A 23,450-nucleotide genomic window follows, 5' to 3' on the forward strand; every position below is an offset into this window, starting at 1 on the left:
CCTAGAAGAAGGGTTCAGAACATTCAAATTAATAATGTGCCCTGTCACAAAGTTGATCGGGCTTCTGAATTACATTTGGATTTTAGAAATGCAGGAAAGCAAGCATATAAGAATCCTAATGTGTTTTTTTCAGCTCAACCCTGTCCATTCATTCTAGTGGCTCTTTTTAATCCATGACGCCATACCCAGGCCACACACATTTTGAGAATCTGCTCCCAGGAACTGTCTCAACTCAAGAGCACCTTTAAGGAAGACAGAACCACTTTAGGAGGTCGAGGTGGAATGTGGCAACTCTTCCACAGGCTCGAATCAATATAACAGAGCCGCTCAAGGTAGGAGGTTTTGCTAGGGCTTAACTCAGGTTGTCCACCCAAACACAATAGGCTTTGTTGCTCCTGTGTAAAGAGGAAATGGAGCAGTTTTTGGCCTCCCAAGACTGTATTGTAGGGTCTGCAGAATGGCAATTCCAGGCACAACCTTCACACAGATACAAATCTGCTTTGACTATTCAGTGTTCCCCAGCAAGTTAATCAGATGTTTCTGAAATGCATATAAATATTCAGCCTTTTCATACTGAAGTCTATCACAGTTTTAGGCTTGGGGTGGGGTGGAGGAGAGACTGGGTGTATGTGGGAGAGGGGTCTGTCAGAAAAACAGAATAGAGCCCTTTTGGCTAGGGATACCAACACCTGTGATTTATCTCAGAAATCACTTTTTTTCTTTTTTTTTTTTTTTCTTTTCTGGCTTGGGCACTCTTGCGGAGGGGCCTGCTGTGGCGTTCCACTACTTCAGTTGTGGGGAGTTACCTGGGAAGCGCAGAGAAACTAAGAAATGCCTCCGTGAGAAATGCCTAACCGCCCGGGGAGAAGCCGGGACTAGGCTCAGGTAGCCGCGGGGGAGGCTGCCGGGGGCCATGGGCACGTCCTCTCACGGAGCGGCAACGGTCCTGCCAGTGGGTTTGGGGACCTCTGCTTTATTCGACAACTTCGCCTAGGGGGTGCAGAGGCCTGCGGGGAGGGGCTCTGCCCCGGGACCTCCTACGGACCAGAGGAGCGCGCGTCCCACCGAGTGACAGCAAGCGCCCCCATCGGTCCGCTCCCCTCCCCCGCGGCCAGTCTCGGTCCTCCCCCTCTCTTCACTCGTCCGGGTGGACCGAGCCTCAGCGGGAGCCTCGCCTGTCTCCGGGCAGCCTGAGCCCCGAGCGCTCGCCCAGCCTGTCAGTAACGGCCGTTTGCGCTTTCCTTTTCTCTTTTTTTTCCCCCCCATCCCCGTCTTTTCTTCCCCCCTTCTGCCTTTGTCCCGCTTAGTAACTGAGCTCCGACCAATCGCTGCCTCACCGGCCGGCACCGGCTGGCTCCTGATTGGCCCGCTCGGGGCGCGCAGCCGTCTCCCGCTCCTCCGCTGGAGCGAGGCAGACAAAAGACGCAGGCTCTGGGCTCGAGCAACCGGGAGCAGCCAATCCCAGGCCACTCCAGCCGCTCTTCCTCCTCGCTCCGCCCCCCGCCCGCTCGCGTGCTCGGGGCACCGGCTCCTGGCGTGCGGCCAGCGCCCGGGCCGTACCATTCTGACCGAGGATGGGTGGAGCGTGGATGGGTTTTGAAGGCGCTGAGGCCCCGAGAGCATGGGGGAGAGTTGAACGCGGAGATGGAGGAGAGTTTCAGAGTATTTCCTCAGGCCCCTCACAGAATCCCCAGTCTGTCAAGGCTGGATGGAGGGGAAGGGGCAGTGGAAATGATGGCGGTCCCCTGCCCGGTGCGGTTGGGTGGCGCCTCAGCGGGGGAGCATGGAGGCGGGGAAGGGTGTCCCCCTCCGCGCCGTTAAAATGAAACTAGTGACTGGAGTCCAGAGCAGAGCGTGAGGGGAGCGGGCGCCGGCGGCGCCTCTTTGCAGCCGGCGGGAGCCCCCGGCCGAACGGAGCTAACTGAACTCTCCAACGGGCCCCCAGGCCGAGGCTGCAGCAGCTTGGGTCCGAGCCCGAACAAACGGAGCCCGAGGCCGGCCCCTGAGGGGATCCCTCTCTGCAGACCAGTGGGGACCCCGAAACTTGAATGCACTACCCAGCCCCCTTTTTATGCCTGCCTTTGTCACTTCTTCACCTTGCTCCCAGCAGGTTCTTTTTTTTTTCTTTTCTTTCTTTTGTTTCGTCTCCATTGACCGAAGGACACAAAAGTGGCTTCCGCGGGAAGATTTGGAGGCGGTGGGAGCTCTCCTCTCTGAAGAGCGAGACTGTGTAGAAGGGATTTTTGGGGAAGCCGCTGCTTAACACCTTTGCCTTCCGGCCCCCCTCCGCCCAGCCTCTGTGTACCTCCCGGGGAGCAGAGCCCGTCGATTGAAAGTTCGGGGGGCATTTTGCGGGGTTCGGTAGAGGAGAGAGGTGGAGGACCTCCGTCCTCGTCCCGGTAGTTGCCTGGACTTAATACCCGGCCGTTGGAAACGCTGAAGTACATTTCCGAGTGGGACTTTTTACAAATATATATCTTTTGAAGTATCAGATTAAAAAAAAATATATGCTTTCTATATATTTCTTGACGACCTGCTCCTGACAGCGCGATGTACAATACGGTGTGGAGTATGGACCGCGATGACGCAGACTGGAGGGAGGTGATGATGCCCTATTCGACAGAACTGATATTTTATATTGAAATGGATCCTCCAGGTACTTGGGAGAAACAAAGAATTTTGTGATGGGTCTGATTTGTGTTTAACCATATCTTGGTGATGTCTTCAGGGCGGGATTATTCCTGGGTGCGCTAGCTTTGGGATGTGGGGCAGATTTTGCAGTTAGAGCTGCAGTAAAACTGCTGCTGGTTTACACGTTTAAAGTTTGCAGTTAGGACCCTGACCCTATTGTCCTGCGCGGGTGGGGGTGGGGGTCGGAGTGGGGGTGGGAGGGGAGACCCGACCTTTTTAATTTAAAAGAAAAAAAAAATTTTTTTTTTAACTTTTTTTGCCTTGGCTTGTCGTTCAGGTTTTTGTCCCCCTCCCCCCAGCCTCCCTCCCCCTCCCCCCGCCTCTTTCTTTTTCAATTAAAGGTTCTTCTACTTGCAAAGGATGCATTATATTCCAGTCTTGAAGCCAGTCTTTCCCTTTGGGGGAATTCTTTAAAGCTTGTCATTTCTTACGTTTCTGTCATTTGGTTCGTGGTTTTACCTTCGTTAACTTCTGAAACTGGCTTGCCTGTGTGATTATTCATTTTAAGACCCCTCCCCCCTCTTCTCTTAAAGAAACCTAATGCTGGTTAGTGATTTTCAGGGATTGGGCGTTTTTATTCAGTCATGGCCTTAGTCCGAGGTTTTTCTTCTTCGGATATAGTCGCTCAGAGAGATCTACGTGCAGTGTTTTATTACTCTTTAATTTGTGGTGATTTAACTTAATTTCTGGGATAGGGTTTGATGTAACCTCAATTCTTACATTAAAAAAGGAAGAACCTTCCTGTGTGAATATATGTGATGTGTACATATATGTGATAGGTTTGGAGACATGTAAAGTATACATATACTGTATTTCTACTTTAGAGCTTTGTCTGAGACCCTTACAGACATTTTGTGTATCAGGTAGGGAAGGAAAAGGAAGGGAAAATGGAAAAGTTGGGTAATTTTTTTTCTTTAAAATCTACCCCATTTAATAATTATTAGCTGTCAGATGTTCAAACCGTGTTGGCAATTATGGACAGTGCTTTATGTAATGACTTTGAGTAAGTAGAGGGCCTTTGTGACTCCCAATTTTTGTTGAGCATGAATTCGTTAGGTCTTTTAAAAATGTGTTATAGTTATACCTACAGAATAAATTGTGTCATTGGGGAATCGCAATTATTGTAAGCCTATGTATTTTTGGAAACGTTTGAAAGGATTTGCGACCATGCAAGTGTAATGAAGTATAACTGCCTTATAGAATGTATGCAGAAATTATTTCCTGTGTCCTTGTGAACAGTGAATTATCCTCTTTGTTTTTCCCCCCAGTTAGTCACAGAGTGTTAAATTATGCTATATTAAAATTTACTAATGTTGAATCAACCTTTTTCACTCTTAATGATCACTTGGAATGTTTTCCTTTTCCCTTCATTTTGGAGCCTTCATTATTTGCTTTTATAATTGTGACTACAATCCAGTTGCAGCTTTTCAGTGTTTCATAAAGTTTGTAAGATTTGCCACCCATCTATTGTGTGTATTTCCCCCTTTGTTCCCCCCAATGATAAAGCATCATTTCTGTTAGATGCATTTGTCATTCATCTGAACGGAAATTAAGTACATCATTGGTTCCTCTCTTGTAAAAAGTAAGATTAATAATTTTAGATTTCTGTTATTATAAGAATTATATATTCAAACTGCCTTAGAATCATACTGTGTCTTGTCTTACAGACATACAAAGGGATTTTGTTGGGCGGAGAAGTGAGTGGGGAGGAGGGGAGAAAATGAAGAAGGCACTAATGTTTGAAAAATGTGGGCCTAGTAGAAGAATATTGGCCAAGTTTAGTTGAGTTGTCCAAAAATGATTTTTAAGAATAGTTGGACTATTATAATTATGTAGTGATGTGGGTCTTATGGGGTTATATAGAAAATTCTGATCCAAACTTTGTGTATTCCATGGCAGTAAACTTGGGAGATATATGCATATGATGTTCTTTATTACTTTTTTTGTTCTGATCAAGACAAATTTCTTAATATAGAATATTGTTAGTTATTTCTAACAGCTTTTTAAAAAGGAAGCACACTTGGATATGCTGAATTGCCTATGAAGTGAATGATTTTTACTGGAAGTAATGTGAACATCAACCTTGTTTTGTGTAATAAATTAAATTTTGAAACGTTTAAACTAAGTAAATTATTAGTGAAGAGGTTGCAGCATGTCCTGTATCTGACTTTTTCGTAGCTCCTCACCCAGATCAAGCTCTTAGTATTTCCTGCCTGGATTGGTATGATAGTGTACTAATTGTTGTCCCCTGTTTCTATTCTGTCCAGTCCACAGCATCATTAAAGTATCACCTGATAATTTACCTTCCAATGGTAAATCTTCCAATGACTTTACAAAAACTACCAAAGGGCTTCCCTTTGCCTACTGACTAAAGCTCCAGATTGCTTATCCTGTCATAGAAGTCCCTCTATTTTTGCTTCCAACCTAATTTTCCTGTCTATTCTCCTGCTGGAGTCCATCATAAGTTCTATGGAAGCTATTTTGTATTTGCTATTCCTTGAATGTATTTTTTTTTTTCCTTTTTCTGGGATGCCTTTCATTCCCAATGGTTACTGGTTGACATCTTATAAATGCTTGGGGCCCAGGTTAGGTGCCTTCTTTACCAGGATGTATGTTCCCTGACCCTTTCTGTTCGAAGACATCCCTCTCTCTTCTAGCCCTTTTCATGTCCAAAGCTTGTAGATAGTGGTCTGTTAGCTAGTACTTTAGTTTTGACATTGTTACTGTTTTTATTTTGGGAAGATGTAATCAATGATTTCTTTTTTAAATTAGTGGATACAATTTAAAAAAATATATGTAATTTATTGATTTTTTACAGAGAGGAAGGGAGAGGGATAGATAGTTAGAAACATCAATGAGAGAGAAACATCTATCAGCTGCCTCCTGCACACCCCCTACTGGGGATGTGTCTGCAACCAAGGTACATGCCCTTGACCAGACTCAACCTGGGACCCTTCAGTCCGCAGGCGGATGCTCTATCCACTGAGCCAAACCAGTTAGGGCGGATACAATTATTTTAAGGGTATATGTGGACCTTTTTTGTTCTGATCAAGACAAATTTCTGAAATTATCTTTAGGGCAGCAACATCTCTTAAGTAGTAATTAGAAAATTAAATGCTTCAATTGTTTGGCACAACATAAATATAGAAAGGGCTATAAAGTGGTTCTCAATTTTTTTTGGTCTTAGTACTTAAAAAATATATTTTTAAATTGATTTCAGAAAGGAAAGAGGGAGAGAGAGATAGAAACATCAATGATGCGAGAGAATCGTTGATTGGCTGCCTCTTGCACACTCCCCACTGGGGATCGAGCCTGCAACCCAGGTTTGTGCCCTTGACTAGAATCGAACCCGGGACCCTTCAGTCCATAGGCTGATGCTCTGTCTACTGAGCCAAACCGTCTACTTGTTTTATACTCTTAAAAATTATTGAGAGCAATAAAAATATATTTAAAAAATTATTGAGGTTCCCAAAAGACCTTCTGTTTGAGTTATATCTATTGAAATTTAAAAAATATTTAATTTATTCACAAATAATAAAGTATTACATGTTAACATGAAACATAACTTTTTCAGTAAAAAACTATTTTCTTTTAAAAAATATATTTTTACTGATTTTAGAGAGAAAAGGAGAGGGAGAGAGAGAGGAACATCAGTGATGAGAGAGAATCATTGATCAGCTGCCTCCTGCATGTCCCCTCCTGGGGATCCAGCCCCCACCTCGGGGATGTGCCCTGTCCAGGAATCTAACTGTGATCTCCTGGTTCATAGGTCAATGCTTAGCCATTGAGCCACGCTGGCCGGGCAAAAAACTATATTTTCAAAAAAAGTGATGAGTGGCATTGTTTTATTTTTTTAGCAAATAACTTTAATGTCTGGCATAATAGAACACATCAAAATTTCCATGTCTGCTCCTGCATTCATTCTGTTAAGATATTACAGTTCATAGCCTCTGGAAAGCTCCACTGTACAGTTGAGAAAGAATAAGAGTGCAAAAGACAAATCATGTCTTAGTAATACTATGAAAAGTATTTTTGACCTCTTGGACCATTAGAAAGGGTTTAGAACTACTAGTCCAGAAGTTACCTGACTACATAATTTGATGGCCAACCTAGTAAAGTGTCTTCTGACTTTTTTGAAATCAGATGAAAAGATTGTTTCAGGAAATTAACTTACTCTAGCATACTTGGTATTTTCATCCTAGTAAAATTTAGATTAACATTCTGATGGAAAAACTGGTACACTGGTTCTGTGGTTGGGGAAAAGATCTGTGGAGAAACACATTGAAGAAATAGGTCACCTGCCACCCTATGGTCCTTATTGTTAACAGGTTGGGTATTCTATTTCTGTGGTTGAATTATTCTTTATAACTCTGAACATTGGATGGGTTTCATCTTATATAAATGCTTCTCCTATGTGTGGTAAGGTATTTCTTTTGTAAGCCAGGTGTCAGTTTTATTTTTTATTTTTTCTCAATCCTCACCCGAGGATATTTTTTCCATTGATTTCTAGAGAGAGTGGAAGGGAGTAAGGAGGGGGTGAGAGAGAGAAACATTGATTGGTTGCCTCCCGCATGTGCCCCTATGGGGTGGGGAACCTGCAATCCTTGACTGGGAATCGAACCTGAGATGCTTTGGTCCGAGGGCAGACTCTAACCACTAAGCAAAACCAGCCAGGGCAGGTGTCAAAAAACTGTATTTTCAAAAAAAGTGATGAGTGGCATTGTTTTATTTTTTTGCAAATAACTTTAAAACTTTCTTTACTAAACAGGCTATGGGCTACATTTGACCCCTCACATCATTACATAATTTGTAATGATGGTAATAGTGCTAACATTTGTTGACTATTTTTATTGTATCATTAAATACAATATTTAATGATATTGTAGTATGGGACAAATCTATATACTAGTATATAAAAGGCTAATATGCAAAGTGTCCCCTTGGGAGTTTGACCAGGAGAGCAGGAGTTCGATCGCTTGCTATGATGTGCGCTGACCACCAGGGGGTGGTGCAGAGCAGAACATGGCAGGTGACCAGCGGTGGCTGCAGGGCGCTGAGGAAAAGAGGGAAGGAGGAGGCGGGGAGGCGGGGGGAACTGTGTGGTGGTTGCGTGCGTGCAGGTGGCGAGGAAAAGGGGAGGAGGTGGTGGAGGGGAGTTGGAACTGTGCGGTGGTGGGGCATGGGCAGCAAGGGAAGGAGGAGGTGGGGAGCTGGGGAGGCAGGGAACCTGATCAGCTCTGATCGCAGACCAGGCCTAGGGACCCTACCCTTGCACGAATTTCGTGCACCGGGCCTTTAGTGTTAATATAATCAAATGATGTAAAAGCTATGCCATTTTGCATTTTATTGAGAAAGATAGTTAGTGCTTTTATTGAATATATTATAGTTTATAGTATAACCAACTATGTTTCATGAAGGTATGGTGATTCTCCATTGCATAATGCTTTTAAAATTTATTTTCATTATTGTTTTTATGCTGAATGCCTTTATATTTTTCTTATAATGTAGAAGAGATTGGACATGTTTATGGTCACCATATTTAATGAGGTATGTAGAAAAATAATTACAGATATGTCTATGTGATATCATAATTTTTATTGGTATTAAAGAGGATTCAGACTGATTGTAATAGAAAGAACACAAGCCTTGGAAACAGGTGATATGGATTTCAAACCTGGCTTTGCTTCTTACCCTGCTCAAGGTTATATGGGTAGTACTTAGCCTCTCTGAGCATCTATTTTCTCTTTTGTAAAATTGAGCCAATACGTACCTTTCAGAATTGTTCTGGGGATTAGATGTACTATATCTAGCATGGTGTTTGGCACATGGAATGTATCCAGTTCATTGTAGCTTATGTCTTAAAGCATATTGATATCATATAATTATTCCATATCTGTCTCTTTGGATACTTTTGTAGACAAATTTTTTAAAAAAATACATTTTATTGATTTTTTACAGAGAGGAAGAGAGAGGGATAGAGAGTTAGAAACATCGATCAGCTGCCTCTTGCTGTAGACAAATTTTTTGAGCTATCTCGTCTCATTCTTTTCTTCATCCTTGACATTTAAACTGGGACCATTTTGCTTTTAGAAGAGTTTTTTGGGGCCTTTTCTAGTTATAACATCTCACGAATCTATGGAAATGTCATTCCAAGTCATCCTTTCTTTTTAGTTTCTGTTGCCCTTGCCCAGTTCCGCAGCACCAGTTCCATAGCACCTCACATTTGAAATAATTTGTAATGATGGTAATAGGTGCTAACATTTGTTGACTATTTTTATAGGCCAAGCACTATAATAAATGCTTTTATATGTACTATTTCTTTTAGCCACGTAACAACCTTATGAAGTAGGCATTATTGTTATCCTACATTACAGACAGGAAATAGACTTAGATATGTTTAATAACTTATTCAATGCTTCACAGCTAGCAAGTAGCAGAGCAGGTCTTTCTGACTGCTAATGCCCAGGTTCTTAACCAGTACCTCCTAACTGGTTACTCTGTTTTTAATTTCTCTCCCCCCTCCCCCATAAGTTTATCTTGAATTCTTCAGATTAATTATACTGAAATGTTATTTTCATTGTCTTACCACTCTACTTATAAATAATCAGCAGCTCTCTATTTTTTATGCATCTTTTAAGAGATTATATTCTTAAACTTGGCATATGTAACCTTTAGTAATATGGCATCAACTTACATTTCCAACTTAATTACTTATCCTCTCTTTTCATTTCTCTTGTAGCCCAACTCCTTGCTATCCTCTGAATATACCTTGCTTAGTCCCAACTCCAACCTTTTGCTTATGCTGCTTCTTGTATTTAGACTAGTGGCCCAATTGCACGAATTCATGCACATTGAAAGGAAATTAATTAGAAGAAATATTTTAATATCGCTGTTCACCCTTTCTCTATAATAGAAGTGTCTACCAAATTCATGATTGACAATGACAGATCAAAACATCATGTGTGATTAGTGCCAGCGAGAGCTGTATGTGTATCATGCATGTGTCAGTCAACTTAGCCTTTTATAGATATAGAATGAACTTGCTTAATTAGACCTGCTTTCTGATTTAGCTAAACTTTTTCCAGTTCAGTGAAGCATCCCAACTTCTCTTTCAGGTAATTGTCAGCAACACAGCAGTAAATATCAACACAAAGCAGATTATTATTGTAGATCACACAGGGAAAACAAAGGGTAAAATATTTAACTGCAGCAGTGTTTGACTATATTCTGCACAGTGAGGAAACCTGAAGTCATTTTCAAGGTCCACCATTTCTTCTTTTCAGTCAGGTCAAGTTTCTAAGCTTTCTAAATCTCTGTTCTCCAGCTAATGCAAAGAAAATAGGATTCCACCTAGGCTCCTATCTACCTACTCCAGGACTTCTGTGAGGATCAAATGAGATAAGGCACGGGAAAATGCTACACAGACATTTGGTTAAAGTGTAAAATGTTTCCACCTGTGTTCTTGGGCTGAAGAAACTGCAGGGAGGCTAGTCGCTAGGGAGAGGAAGCTGGGTGTTGCTACATGACGTCATTACCTGGAGCCCACAGCGACCATTTCCAGGCTGGGCTGGAGGCCGCATTTTGTGTCATGGAGTCTTGGCAGCATTGGCTGCGATTTGGTGGGGTGTTGCTCAGGGGTGGTGGCGGGGCCTGTGTTCCACTTGGGTAAGGTGACCAGATTTTAACATTGGTAAAGCGGGACACCATTGATGGGGGGGGGGGGGGTGTGTTCTTTTTTTGTTGTTTTTAAAAAAATATATTTTATTGATTTTTTACAGAGAGGAAGAGAGAGGGATAGAGAGTTAGAAACATCGATGAGAGAGAAACATCGATCAGCTGCCTCTTGCACACCCCCTACTGGGGATGTGCCCGCAACCAAAGTACATGCCCTTGACCGGAATCGAACCAGGGACCCTTGAGTCCGCAGGCCGAGGCTCTATCCACTGAGCCAAACCGGTTTCGGCCTGGGGGGGAGGGGAGGTTCTTGATTAAAAATTTGGTCTATATTGTAATCGCTTTTGGTTTTTTTAATAAAACAAAATTCACTTCTTAGATCATCGTTGAATTTGAATCCTCTTTTCTTACTCATTATGTTAAAAATCTAAAAAAATAATTTAAAATTATATTATAAATTATTATATACATATTGCTTAAAAACACAGTAAGTAGGTACATAATTACATGAACATATTTTATTGTTAGTTTATAAATTAAATTTGATTGTTATAAAGTAACTGCATTTTAAAAATTATTTTAATCCTATATTTCTTTCTAAATAATAACAATACTAACTTGTATTATTTTTCCTCTGAATTTGCTGTAACGTAAGTCGTAAGTGTCACTTTCAAGGCCGGCGCTAGACTTTTTGCCGCCACTATAAAATATAAATAATACGAGTACTGTCTGCTAAATTCAAGAAAATTTATTTATGAAATAAATAAGTAAATTACTTACCTAAATTATCTGAATAGCTGATTTGTAATGACATCACTTGTTTAACTAGCTTACTAGCACGCAGTACAATGTGTATCGTCTGAGAGACAGTTACAAAATGTTTTCGTCGTTGCCAATCCCAAAAAATGCCATTGTTCATTAAGTCCAAACAATGGTGTCGAATTCTAACAACTGATCAACAGTGCAAACTTTCATAAGCAGTTCTCAATAATCAGTTCTCAACTATTATTTGTTATTAAAGTTTAACATTATAAAATTAACAAAAATAATATAAAACTCATATCCTGGCTAAGTAGCCACATGGCCGCTGAAAACCGTATATTCCCTTCCCGTTCTCCTGCTGTTCCCTAGCTTGTAGTGCATTCTTTCCAAAAATCGGGACTTTTTTAAAATGCCGCAGGACGCGGGACAAATTGTTAAAAATCGGGACTGTCCCGCCAAAAGCAGGATGTCTGGTCACCTTACACTTGGGGAAAGTCGAGTGTTAGTTTGTCAGCGCCAGGTCCGTGGTGCTGGCCAGTACGCATCATGGCAACTCCTGTGTTGAGCGTCTGCCCCCTGGTGGTCAGTGCATGTCATAGCGACTGGTTGGACGGTAAGAGGGACACTTAGCATATTAGCCTTTTATGTATATAGATTATGCCCATCCCATCCCCATCTTCAAGTCCCCCTTCTTTTCTTCCTCCAAAAGTTCTAGCACTGAACCCCTTAACCTTTTGCACTCGGATGTCGAGATTAAAATTATTCTTTGAATGTATCAATAATTTGAAATATTAAAAAATCCAAATAAATAAGTTTGTATGAAAAGAAACTCCAGTTTTTTATTCTATTGCTGCGCTTTGTAAAATCTGGGGTATTTAAAAAATTAAATCCTGAGTAGAATAAAGGAATCGAGAAAAAAGCAAGCGAGTGCAAAGGGTTAATTATCTAGGGCTATGGTATATTATTTTGATACAAAATAAAGTTTTATATTATGGTATTTAATTATTTTAAAAATATAATTTATCTCAACTTTCAAGAAAGCTTCTTGAGGTCAAGCTATTGTATTTCTTTTGTATCCTTTTTAAAAAAATATATATATTTTATTGTTTTTTTACAGAGAAGAAGGGAGAGGGATAGAGAGTTAGAAACATCGATGAGAGAGAGAAACATTGACCAGCTGCCTCCTGCACACCTCCTACTGGGGATGTGCCCGCAACAAAGGTACATGCCCTTGACCGGAATCGAACCTGGGACCCTTCAGTCCGCAGGCCAATGCTCTATCCACTGAGCTAAACCAGTTAGGGCTTTATGTATCCTTTTTTATTTTAAGGACTTAAAATTTGTTTTTAGAGAGAGGAATGGAGAAGGAGGGAGAGAGAGAAAAACAAATGTGATAGTGAAAAATCCATGGGCTGTCTTCTGCACTCCCCCATATTGGGGATCGAGCCTGAAACCCGGGCATGTGCCCTGACTGGGAATTGAATCAGTAACCTTTCAGTGCAAGGGAATGCCCAACCAACTGAACCACCCCAGCCAGGGCTGGACCAGTGGTCGGCAAACTCAGTAGTCAACAGAGCCAAATATCAACAGTACAACGATTGAAATTTCTTTAAACACTCAATGCCCAAATATTTTGTTAAATCTTAGGCCTGTGAACCCTACTACCTTCATTTTGTGGCTTAAATTTTAAAATGTTCATATAATTTATTATCAACATGTGACCTTTAAACTTATAGAGGAAATTTGTTATAACAAAGGAAATAATAAAAAAATGCAATACTTAATGTTATTTACAAAATTTTATGTTTTTGAATAAAGGTCATTAAAAAAATTTTGAAGCATTAGAAGTGGTAAGGTTTTGAAAGTTTGTTAGGCTAGTTTTACTCAGCTCTGGGCCAAATGTAGATTTAAGTTACCCAGTGGGTTATTATAGTAATTAAATTTAGAGTGTGTAGGACTTGACTTGGGATAACAAGATAAAGTCAGCCATCAAGCCTTATAAGATCAATTTCTAAATTGTTAACCCACATGTGGTATACTTGTTATTCCTTGTGCCTATTTGTAAGTTCACATAGAGTAAGAGGGTTATCTTATATTTTAAAAAAGATGCAGTCGGCTAGGTCCAGCCTTTCAGATCATACCATTTCATATATCTCATGTCGGTATAAAAACTGCCCTGTGCCCTGGGAAAATGAACCAACACAAAGCCAAGTCTGTGTCATTAGATATACCATTCACCATTATCCAGCCTTGGACTTCCTATGTGGTGTTCTCTTTGTAGGCCAGGTTAATTACCACCCTTGTCTAAGGCCGTGATCGGCAAACTGCGGCTCATGAGCCACATGCTGCTCTTTGGCCCCTTGAGTGTGGCTCTTCCACAAAATACCACGGCCTGGGAGAGTCTATTTTGAAGAATTGGTGTTAGAAGAAGTTTAAGTTTAAAAAATTTGGCTCAAAAGAAATTTCAATCGTTGTACTGTTGATATTTGGCTCTGTTGACTACTGAGTTTGCTGACCACTGGTCTAAGGGTACAGGACAATAATTTAGCATGTGGCTACATAATCTTAAATATTTATTGTTATAGTTTTTATTAAAAAATAACGTTCATTTTAAAAATGTATGTATGTATGTATTTATTTTTATTGATTTCAGAGAGGAAAGGAGAGGGAGAGAGAGAGAAACATCAATGATGAGAATTATTGATCAGCTGCCTCCTGCACGCCCCCTACTAGGGATCGAGCCCGCAACCCAGGCATGTACCTGGACTGGGAGTTGAACCATTCCCTCCTGGTTCATAGGTCAGTGCTCAACCACTGAGCCACGCTGGCCATGCAAGGCCGCCTTCATATGAATTGTTTGTGCTAGAAAACTTGTGTTTTAGAGTTTATTCTTTCATATGTATTATTCTTTCTAACTCTACAAGAGTCACTCAGTATGGTATAATTCATATTGAACTTCTAATATGCATTTGTAGAATTAACCACAAACTTTTTTGAGATTAGTTCTGGGGTATGTTTCATAGAAAAGTATTTAGTTCATATGTTTTCAGCTGCAAGCATCAGAACCTATTTCAAAATGGCTTAAGAAATAAGAAATTTTATCTTCTCATAGAATAGGCTTCCAAGTTGGTTGATTATAGCAGTTCAACAATGTCAGTAGAAACCCATATTCTTTCCATTGCTCAATTCTGTTCTCCTTGGGATTGGCTTCATCCTCAGGGTAGCAGCAAAAAGGCTGTTAGTGATTTCAGGCATCATCATACATAAGTTTCTAAAAGAAGAAATGTCTCTTCCTGTGCCTCCTTTTGGAGAGAGGAAATGTTCTCCCAAAACATCTAATATATCTTTTTGACCAGAATTAGATCATATTCTCATTGCTGAAGCAATCACTATTGCTTACCTTTGAATCAACTATGTCTGTGCCTGATTCTGGAGAGGTGTTGACTTCTCCATGGCATTATATTAGAGAGTGGTTCTGTTTGGAAAAATAAGGGCTGACAGCCAGGAAGGCAATCAACAGTGACCACTCTGGAAAGTAATTTGGGGGACCACAACTATTTTATTTTTAAAATATGCTTTTATTGATTTCAGAGAAAGGAAGTGGGAGGGAGGGGGAGAGAGAGAGAGAGAGATGAGAGAGAGAGAAAGATCTATGATGATAATTATTGATCAGCTGCCTCCTTCATGCTCCTTCCTACTAGGATTTAGGTCGCAACCCAGGCATGTGCCCTGACCAGGAATCGAACTGTGACCACCTGGTTAATGGGTTAGCGCTCAACCACTGAACCAAACCAGCTGTGCTATTTTCAAAGTTGTCTTTATGTTTGTAAATAAAAAGAATTGCCAAATTATTTTTTTTTCTTTTTCAAAACTAAAATCTAGTTGTGGGAAACCCAGTTTTATTTTCTGAATTGGAATTCACAGGGCCATACACTATTATTGTGAGTTAAATACAAGACAGGCCTTTCCTGTCTTTCTTGTGAGTAGCTTTGGTTGACAGTTTCCTTATTTGAGATGTGGAATAGAGTTTGTTAGTATATCAAGTAAGTGAGTGTGAAAGAGCATTTTGAAAAACTGTAAATTCCAAATTCCAAAGTTTAGTAAATTACATAATAACCTGGGGACCTGTGGAATGATTTATGACTTGAATGACTAGCCTTAAAAGTTAGGACTCTACTTTAAAGTAACCCATAGATCATGTCTTTCTTTTTTTATCTTAATAAATTTATTGGGGTCACATCCTCAACATGAACATAGAGATTTCAGGTGTGGGTTTCTGTGTTATAAGATCTGTATATTGCACCATGTGCCCACCACCCAAAGTCAAATCTCTGTCACATTATATTAGGACCCCCCTTCTCCTCCCACCCCCTTCCCTCTGGCAACCACCGCACTGTGTTTGTGTTCTTTTTTTTTTTTTAAATCTTTATTGTTCAGATTATTACAGTTGTTCCTCTATTTTTCCCCCCATAACTCCCCTCCACCCGGTTCCCACCCCACCCCACCCCACGCCCTTTGCCCCCTCCCCCCCACTGTCCTCATCCATAGGTGTATGATTTTTGTCCAGTCTCTTCCTGCACTCCCCCACACCCCTTTCCCCCCAAGGATTGTCAGTCCACACCTTTTCTATGCCCCTGATTCTATTATAATCACCAGATTATTCTGTTCATCAGATTTTTTATTCACTTGATTTTTAGATTCACTGTTGATAGATATGTATTTGTTCATAATTTTTATCTTTACCTTTTTCTTCTTCTTCCTCTTCTTAAAGAATATCTTTCAGCATTTCATATAATACTGGTTTGGCGGTGATGAACTCCTTTATCTGACCATCAATTCTGAATGATAGCTTTGCTGGGTAGAGTAATCTTGTTTGTAGGTTCTTGCTATTCATCACTTTGACTATTTCTTGCCACTCCCGTCTGGCCTGCATAGTTTCTGTTGAGAAATCAGCTGACAATAATATGGGTGCTCCCTTGTAGGTAACTAACTGTTTTTCTTTTTCTTTTTTTTTTAAATTTCTTTATTGATTAAGGTGTCATATATTTGTCCTCATCCCCCATTCCCATCCCACACCCCTCCCCACGGATGCCCCAACCCCCTGTTGAACTTAACCGTTGGATAGGCTCATATGCATGCACACAAGTCCTTTGGTTGATCTCTCCCCCCTCCACCCAACCTCCCCTATCCTCCCTCTGAGGCCCGATAGTCCGATCGATGCCTCCTTGTTTCTGGTTCTGTTCTTGTTCATCAGTCTATGTTGTTCATCATTTCCCCTAGATGAGCGAGATCATGTGTCACTAGAGATATACTTATAAGAACTGAATGTGAGACGAGCAATAATAGTTATGCTGACAGGCAAATGAATCAGTCTGTAGTGAGTTTCTTTCTGGACTAACAGTTCTTTAGAGACCCAATTTCAATGTCCACCAGTTCTTTATGTGTACATGTCAGCACTGACCCCTCAGCTCTGGATGGTGGACAAATGGTGGTAACGGAGGTCCGACTCCCTCTGGTTTGGTCTCGGCCGGAGCCAGGGGCACGGCTTCACCCGGACTCAGGGGCGCGTGGCCTCTCCCAGACCCAGGGGCGCGTGGCCTCACCCGGAGCTAGGTGCGCGAGGCCTCACCCGGACCCGGGACCCAGCCTCACCCGGATCCAGGGACACATGGCCTCACCTGGACCCGGGGGCGCGTGGCCTCTCCCAGACACAGGGGCGCGTGGCCTCACCTGGACCTAGGTGCGCAAGGCCTCACCCGGATCCAGGGACACATGGCCTCACCCGGACCCAGGGGCGCGTGGCCTCTCCCAGACCCAGGGGCGCGTGGCCTCACCTGGACCCGGGACCCAGCCTCACCCGGATCCAGGGACACATGGCCTCACCTGGACCCGGGAGCGCGTGGCCTCTCCCAGACACAGGGGCGCGTGGCCTCACCCGGACCTAGGTGCGCAAGGCCTCACCCGGATCCAGGGACACATGGCCTCACCCGGACCCAGGGGCGCGTGGCCTCTCCCAGACCCAGGGGCGCGTGGCCTCACCTGGACCCGGGACCCAGCCTCACCCGGATCCAGGGACACATGGCCTCACCTGGACCCGGGGGCGCGTGGCCTCTCCCAGACCCAGGGGCGCGTGGCCTCACCTGGACCTAGGTGCGCGAGGCCTCACCCGGATCCAGGGACACATGGCCTCACCCGGACCCAGGAGCGCGTGGCCTCTCCCAGACCCAGGGGCGCGGTAACTAACTGTTTTTCTCTTGCTGCTTTTAATATCCTCTCTCTGTCTTTTGCTCTTGGCATTTTAATTATGATGTGTCTTGGTGTGGCCCTCTTTGGATTCCTCTTGTTTGGGGTTCTGTGCGCTTCCTGAACTTGTAAGTCTATTTCTTTCACCAGATGGGGGAAGTTTTCTGTCATTATTTCTTCAAATAGGTTTTCAGTATCTTGCTCTCTCTCTTCTGGCACCCCAAAAATTCGGATATTGGTACGCTTAAAGCCATCCCGGAGGCTCCTTATGCTATCCTCACACTTTTGGATTCTTCTTTCTTTCCGCCTCTCTGGTTGGGTGTTTTTTTCTTCCTCATATTCCAGATCTTTGGTTTGACTCTTCGGGTGCGGTGGTCTACTTTGTATATTCTTTATTTAGACAGTGTATGCATAATTTCTGACTGGTCCTTTTCCATTTTTTTGGTATTCTCATTAAGGTCCTTGAAGGTCTCTTCAAGTTTCTCAGCGTTTTTTAGAAGATTCTTGAGTAACCTTATAAATATGGTTCTGAACACTGTGTTGTCCATTAGTTTGCTTTCATCTATCTCTCCTACTTGTGACATACTTCGATGTCTCCACATTTTGGCTGCCTCCCTGTGTTGATGGAGTGGCTTTGTGTGGTCAGTGACCTATAGGGGCCGGTAGCTCAGCTTCCCCAGTCACCCTAGGTGGTCGCTCTTGGTACTCCCCTTTGTGGGCTGAGTGGAAAGTCTTGGTATAGTTAAAAGCCCTGATTGCTGTTGGTTCACTGGGAGGAATTGACCTCCGGTCCAATTTGAGGGCCTGCTGTGTCTATAACGGAAGAATAGCTGTGCTGGAGACACAGTAGGGCTTTGGTGCTCACTGAGTCTGCCTCTTGAATGTGTCCCTTATGAGAGTGGTTGAAATCTGGTGTCATCCACACCGACAGAAAAGTCATTCTCACTCTCCGACCGGCCGAGAGTCCCGTAGGCGTCTGGTTCCCCCGCGTGTCCCCAGAAACTAGAGTTCAGAGTGGTTGGGATTGTTGGTATCACTGGCGGGAATTGATCTCCAAGCCAGTTGGCTGTGAGGATCAGCAGTGTCTCCGCTGGGAGAGCTTCGGTGCTCAGCTTGGATGGGGCGGCGTCTCAGGGTGGCACAGACAAGCTTTGGTTTCCCGTCTGCTCTGCTCTAAGAGAGGCGGTTTCTCCGTGCCTGAATTAATGGCTGCGCGCCTCTGAGAGAAGGCAGCTTTTGAGCCTTGTCCGCTGCCAAACAGACCAGTTTCTCCCCTACCGCAGCTGGATTTCAGTGCAGTCGGGCAGTTTTGTTTTTCTCCCAAACAAGAAAGCTAGCCACACAGCGTCTGCTGCCCTCCCTCTCCGCGCGCTGCGAGCAAGCCAGTCGCGTATTCAGCCACCCGCCCTTTCCGCGCTCACGGATCTCCGCACCTCCACAGCTCCTGAGGCTCAGCGTCCCCCTCTCTTTTTTTCTCTAGTTGTAGGTTTTCCACTCTGCCAGCTTTCCGGTGGTTCTGGACGGTGTGCGCTCTGTTTTCCAGTTGTAGTTTCAAAATTGTTGTGGTAGGCAACAGTTAGGTGTTTACCTTATGCCGCCATCTTGGTTTCTCCAATTCAGTGTGCTTTTCTCTTTCCTTCTAGTTGTAGAATTTCCACTCAGCCAGTCTTCCTGTGGTTCTGAATGATGTCCGTTTTGTTTTTTAGTTGTAGTTTTGAAGTTGTTGTGCGAGGCAGCAATTTCAGGTGTTTACCTATGCCGCCATCTTGGCTTCTCTGTTTGTGTTCTTGAGTTTCAGTTTTATATTCCACATATGAGTGAAATCATAGATCATGTCTTTCAATTAAAGTACTGTGTAACTAAGTTTGACTTTTCCAGTACTATGTTGGAAATCTAGAGGCACTATGGTGGGGTAGTTAAGAAAAGGGGCTCTGGAATCAGACTGCCCGAGTTCAGATTGTGCCTCTGTCATTTCCTAGCATGTGACCCTGGGTGAGTTACTTAACTTTTTTTTTTTTTAATATATTTTTATTTATTTCAGAGAGGAAGGGAGAGGGAGAGAGAGGTAGAAACATCAATGGTGAGAGAGAATAACTGATAGGTCGTCTCCTGCACACTCCCTACTGGGGATCAAGTCCACAACCCAGGGACCCTTGACCTGAATCGACCCTTGGACCTTTCAGTCTGGAGGCTGATGCTCTATTCATTGAGCCAAAGTGGCTAGGGCTACTTAACTTTCTGTGTTTTGATTTCTTTACTTTAAAAGTGGGGATGATTATAGTCCCTGCTCCAATGGATTATTGTAAGGATTTAGTAAATTAATAACTATAAAGCACTTAACATGGTGCCTGGAACATATTAAGTACCCATAAATGTTTTTGTTCATGTATTAATTCATTCATGTTTTTCAACAAATATTTGATTGCCATGCACTGTTCTAGACATAGTGTGAACGGAATAGTAAAACTCTCTGTATTCATGGAGCTTGCATCTTTAAGAGAAGGAAGAGAGCAGAGAATAAATAAATTCATAAGTAAAATACATAGTGATGGTGATGAATGATTTGAAGAAAAAGCAGAGAACAAAATAGAGAGGCTGGGTGGGGGAACTGCTATTTTATATAGGAGAATAGGGAGGGCCTGACTTAAAGGAAGTGAGGGAGTCAGCCATGTAGATATCTGGGAGGTGTGAGGGCAGGGGAGTGTGCTGAGTAGAGGGAATGCCAAATGACTTATTCTGAGGTAGGAACATCTCTCTCATGTATTCAGGGATCATCTAGGAGGTCTGCGTGGCTGGAGTGGAATAAGGGGAAAATAGTAGTAAGAAATGAAGACAAGTAATAGTGTGGGTGGTGGGGGAATACCATGTAAAAATTTAGGCTTTTAAAACAACTTAGATGAGAAGCCATGCTAATGTATTGAACAGTGATGTATTATGATTCCTGGCTTTAAAGGGTCATTCAGGCTGCTGGGGCAGAGTAGGCAAAGGTGATTGTGGAGAAAATGGTGAGGAGGCGATTGCAATAAATGAGCTGAGGGATTGATGGTGGCTTGGACAAGGGTGGGAGTTGTGCAGGTGGTGTAAAGTGGTTGAATTCTGAATATTATTATTGCTAGTTATATAGCATGTCATTTCTAAACTTAGTCACTGTATTTTATTTTTAAATTCATTTTCTTTATGTTTTTATTGATTTCAGAGGCAAAGGGAGAGGGAGAGAGAGATAGAAACATCAATGATGAGAGAGATCAATGATGAGAGAGATTGGCTGCCTCCTGCACGCCTCATACTGGGGATCAAGCCTGCAACCCAGGCATGCACCCTGACCAGGAATCGAACTGTGACCTCCTGGTTCATAGGTTGACACTCAACCACTGAGCCATGCTGGCCGGGCTCACTTTATTTTCTAATTTTCAAGCTTTAAATTTCTCTATATGCTTTAATAATGAAAATATTTAACTTTAAAAATAATGCCAAAACTATTATATATATATTTTGATGTATATTTTTCTATTTTTTGATGTGTTAATGATTTTTGATCTCTGACATCTGAGTGCAAAGCAGCATAATATGTGGCCTTAACTATGCTATTTGATGAAGGCTTACTCATTAGTTACTTCTAAAAACATTACTTTATAAATCTATACTATACTATAATTTACTTTCAAAAGTAACTTGGAAAAATAAATTATCTTAAAGTTCTTAGTTTCCATGGTGGGCTATGAAGGGGAGAAGAAATTAAAGTGAAGGAAGCCATGACATGCATACATGTTTCATTTTACTTTATGTGTTAAAGTTGTTGGCATTTTATTTTTTAAATGTATAAACATGTTTTTTTGTTGTTGTTGGTTTAAAAAAATACTTTTATTGATTTCAGAGAGGAAGGGAGAGGGAGAGAGAAATAGAAACATCAATGATGAGAGAGAATCATTGATTGCCTGCCTCCTGCATGCTTTCTACTGGGGATCGAGTCCACAACACTGGGCATGTGCCCTTGACCAGAATCGAACCCGGGACCCTTCAGTCCACAGGCCGATGCTCTACCTACTGAGCCAAACCAGCTAGGGCAAAGTTGTTGGTATTTTAGAGTAATTAAATTATGTTTATGTGTTTTTGCTTAATAGTGTAATGCTTAAGTGCTTGAGGATAGACATTACTATAAAATAGGGAAGTGTTGCTCACTGTTAGACTCACGTTGCTTGGATTTCCAATTCTAGCCCTGTCTACTTCTAGCTTTGACCTTGGACAGTTTCCTCTACTGTGTAGCAGGGGAAAGAATATTAATCCCATTGTAGAGCTATTGTGAAAATTATGAGTTAGTACACGTAAGACACTTAGAGCGGGTAACTGTTGTTACTATTATTTTAATTACTATTAAGCTGGAATGCTTTGTGACATATCTCTTGTCTTCCATTCAGAGGAAGAACCAGCTTAAAATTTAAATTGAAAAGCAATTTAAATCTTTTTTCCAGCCTTCAAAAATGCCAAAGGGTATTAACATTCATTCCATATTGCAATACTACTTAAAATCTTATGTCTCCATTTTTTAAAAAAAATTTTGTTAATCCTAACCCGAGGATATTTTTCCATTGATTTCTAGAGAGAGTAGAAGGGAGGGGGAGAGATGGAGAGAGAGAAACGTCGATGTGAGAGAGACACATCAATTGGTTTCCTCCCACACTAGCCCCATCTAGGGCAGGGAATCAAGCCTGCAACTGAGGTACATGCCCTTGACCAGATTTGAACCTGGCACCCTTCAGTCAACAGGCTGACACTCTTTCCATTGAGCCAAACAGGCGAGGGCTGATTTCTCCATTTTTGATTAGTATCTTTATGGTTAAATCCAAAATTCTATCTCTCACAAACTCTCTCACAACAACCTATATAGTCTCATTCTTTTTGTTTCTTTTCTTCCTTCTCAAACTTACTAGTTTCTCTTCCAGGAGTACCTGTTTCCCTTTAGATGCTCTCCATTGCTGGTTTAATTACTCTGATCTGTATGATAAGGACCAGGAAAAAAAGGAGTGAAGAAAATAAGCTAAGAATACTTTTATAGCAACATTTTTTTATTTTGTCACTAGTGGCCCGGTGCATGAAATTCATGCACATTAAAAGGGGATTAATTAGAGGAGAAACCAAGATGGCTGCATAGGTAAACACCTGAAATTGCTGCCTCGCACAACAACTTCAAAACTACAACTAAAAGACAAAATAGACATCTTCCAGAACCACAGAAGTCTGGCTGAGTGGAAATTCTACAACTAGAAGGAAAGAGAAAAGCACACTGAGACTCAGAGGAGGTGTGGAAGTAACGTGCAGAGGTACGGAGGCGTGCATGTGCAGAAAGGCCTGGCAACTGAGTATGTGGCTGGCTTTTTCAAGCTGGAGGGAGACAAGCTCCCGACTGCTCTGAATTCCAGTTCAGGGTGAGACTCTGGGGACCCAGACTCATACGGGGAGAAACTGGACTATCTGGCATCGGGTGGAACTCGAGGGCGGCTTTCTCTCAGAGGTGCTTGCAGTGATTACTGAGGGACACTGAGACCCAGGGGCCTCTTAGGGCAGGGCCGACGGTCAGCCCTGAGACTCCGCCCCACCCAAGCTGTGTGCAGAGACTTTTGCTTATGAATGGCCTGGTCCCTTGAAATCTAAAATTACCTATCAAACTGCAGCTGAGTCAGAGAGACCCAGAACATCCAAAAGAAGGCCCAAGGCCCCGCAGCAGCTTGCATTGCTTCACAGCTGGGCCTCATCTGGGCACTTCCAAAACACAAACAAAGAAGAGGAATCTGCAGATCTCTCCATAGCTCCTGCTGGGTGGCCTCAGGCAGAGGCTAAATTAGCACCTCCTTGGAGATCCAAGAGCCAGTGTACCCAGGGGTCAGAGTAGGACCATCCAGATTACAACTCCTCAGATCCATAAGGGACACTCAGGAGGCAGACTCAGTGAGCACCAAAGTCCCACTGAAGCAAGTCTTGCCTCATAGGGTGTCTCCAGCACAGAAGTTCTCCCCTCATAGACACAGATGATCCTCACAGCCAATTGGCCTGGAGGTCAATTCCTCCCAGTGATACCAACAACA

At 42.5% G+C, this 23,450-nt stretch overlaps 1 protein-coding gene across 1 annotated transcript in view; it reads left to right on the top strand.

Annotated features, from left to right (window-relative positions):
• Positions 1-1,850: 1,850 nt before the first annotated feature.
• Positions 1,851-23,450, top strand: part of PIK3R3 (phosphoinositide-3-kinase regulatory subunit 3) — a 103,948-nt gene continuing 82,348 nt past the window's right edge. Inside the window, exon 1 of the mRNA XM_028160094.2 lies at positions 1,851-2,656. Within this exon, the coding sequence (XP_028015895.1) occupies positions 2,551-2,656 (106 nt within the window). The 5' untranslated portion in view covers positions 1,851-2,550. The remainder of the gene's footprint in view (positions 2,657-23,450) is intronic.

The sequence above is a fragment of the Eptesicus fuscus genome, chromosome 9 (assembly GCF_027574615.1).
Source record: "Eptesicus fuscus isolate TK198812 chromosome 9, DD_ASM_mEF_20220401, whole genome shotgun sequence".
In the NCBI taxonomy this organism is placed as follows: Eukaryota; Metazoa; Chordata; class Mammalia; order Chiroptera; family Vespertilionidae; genus Eptesicus; species Eptesicus fuscus.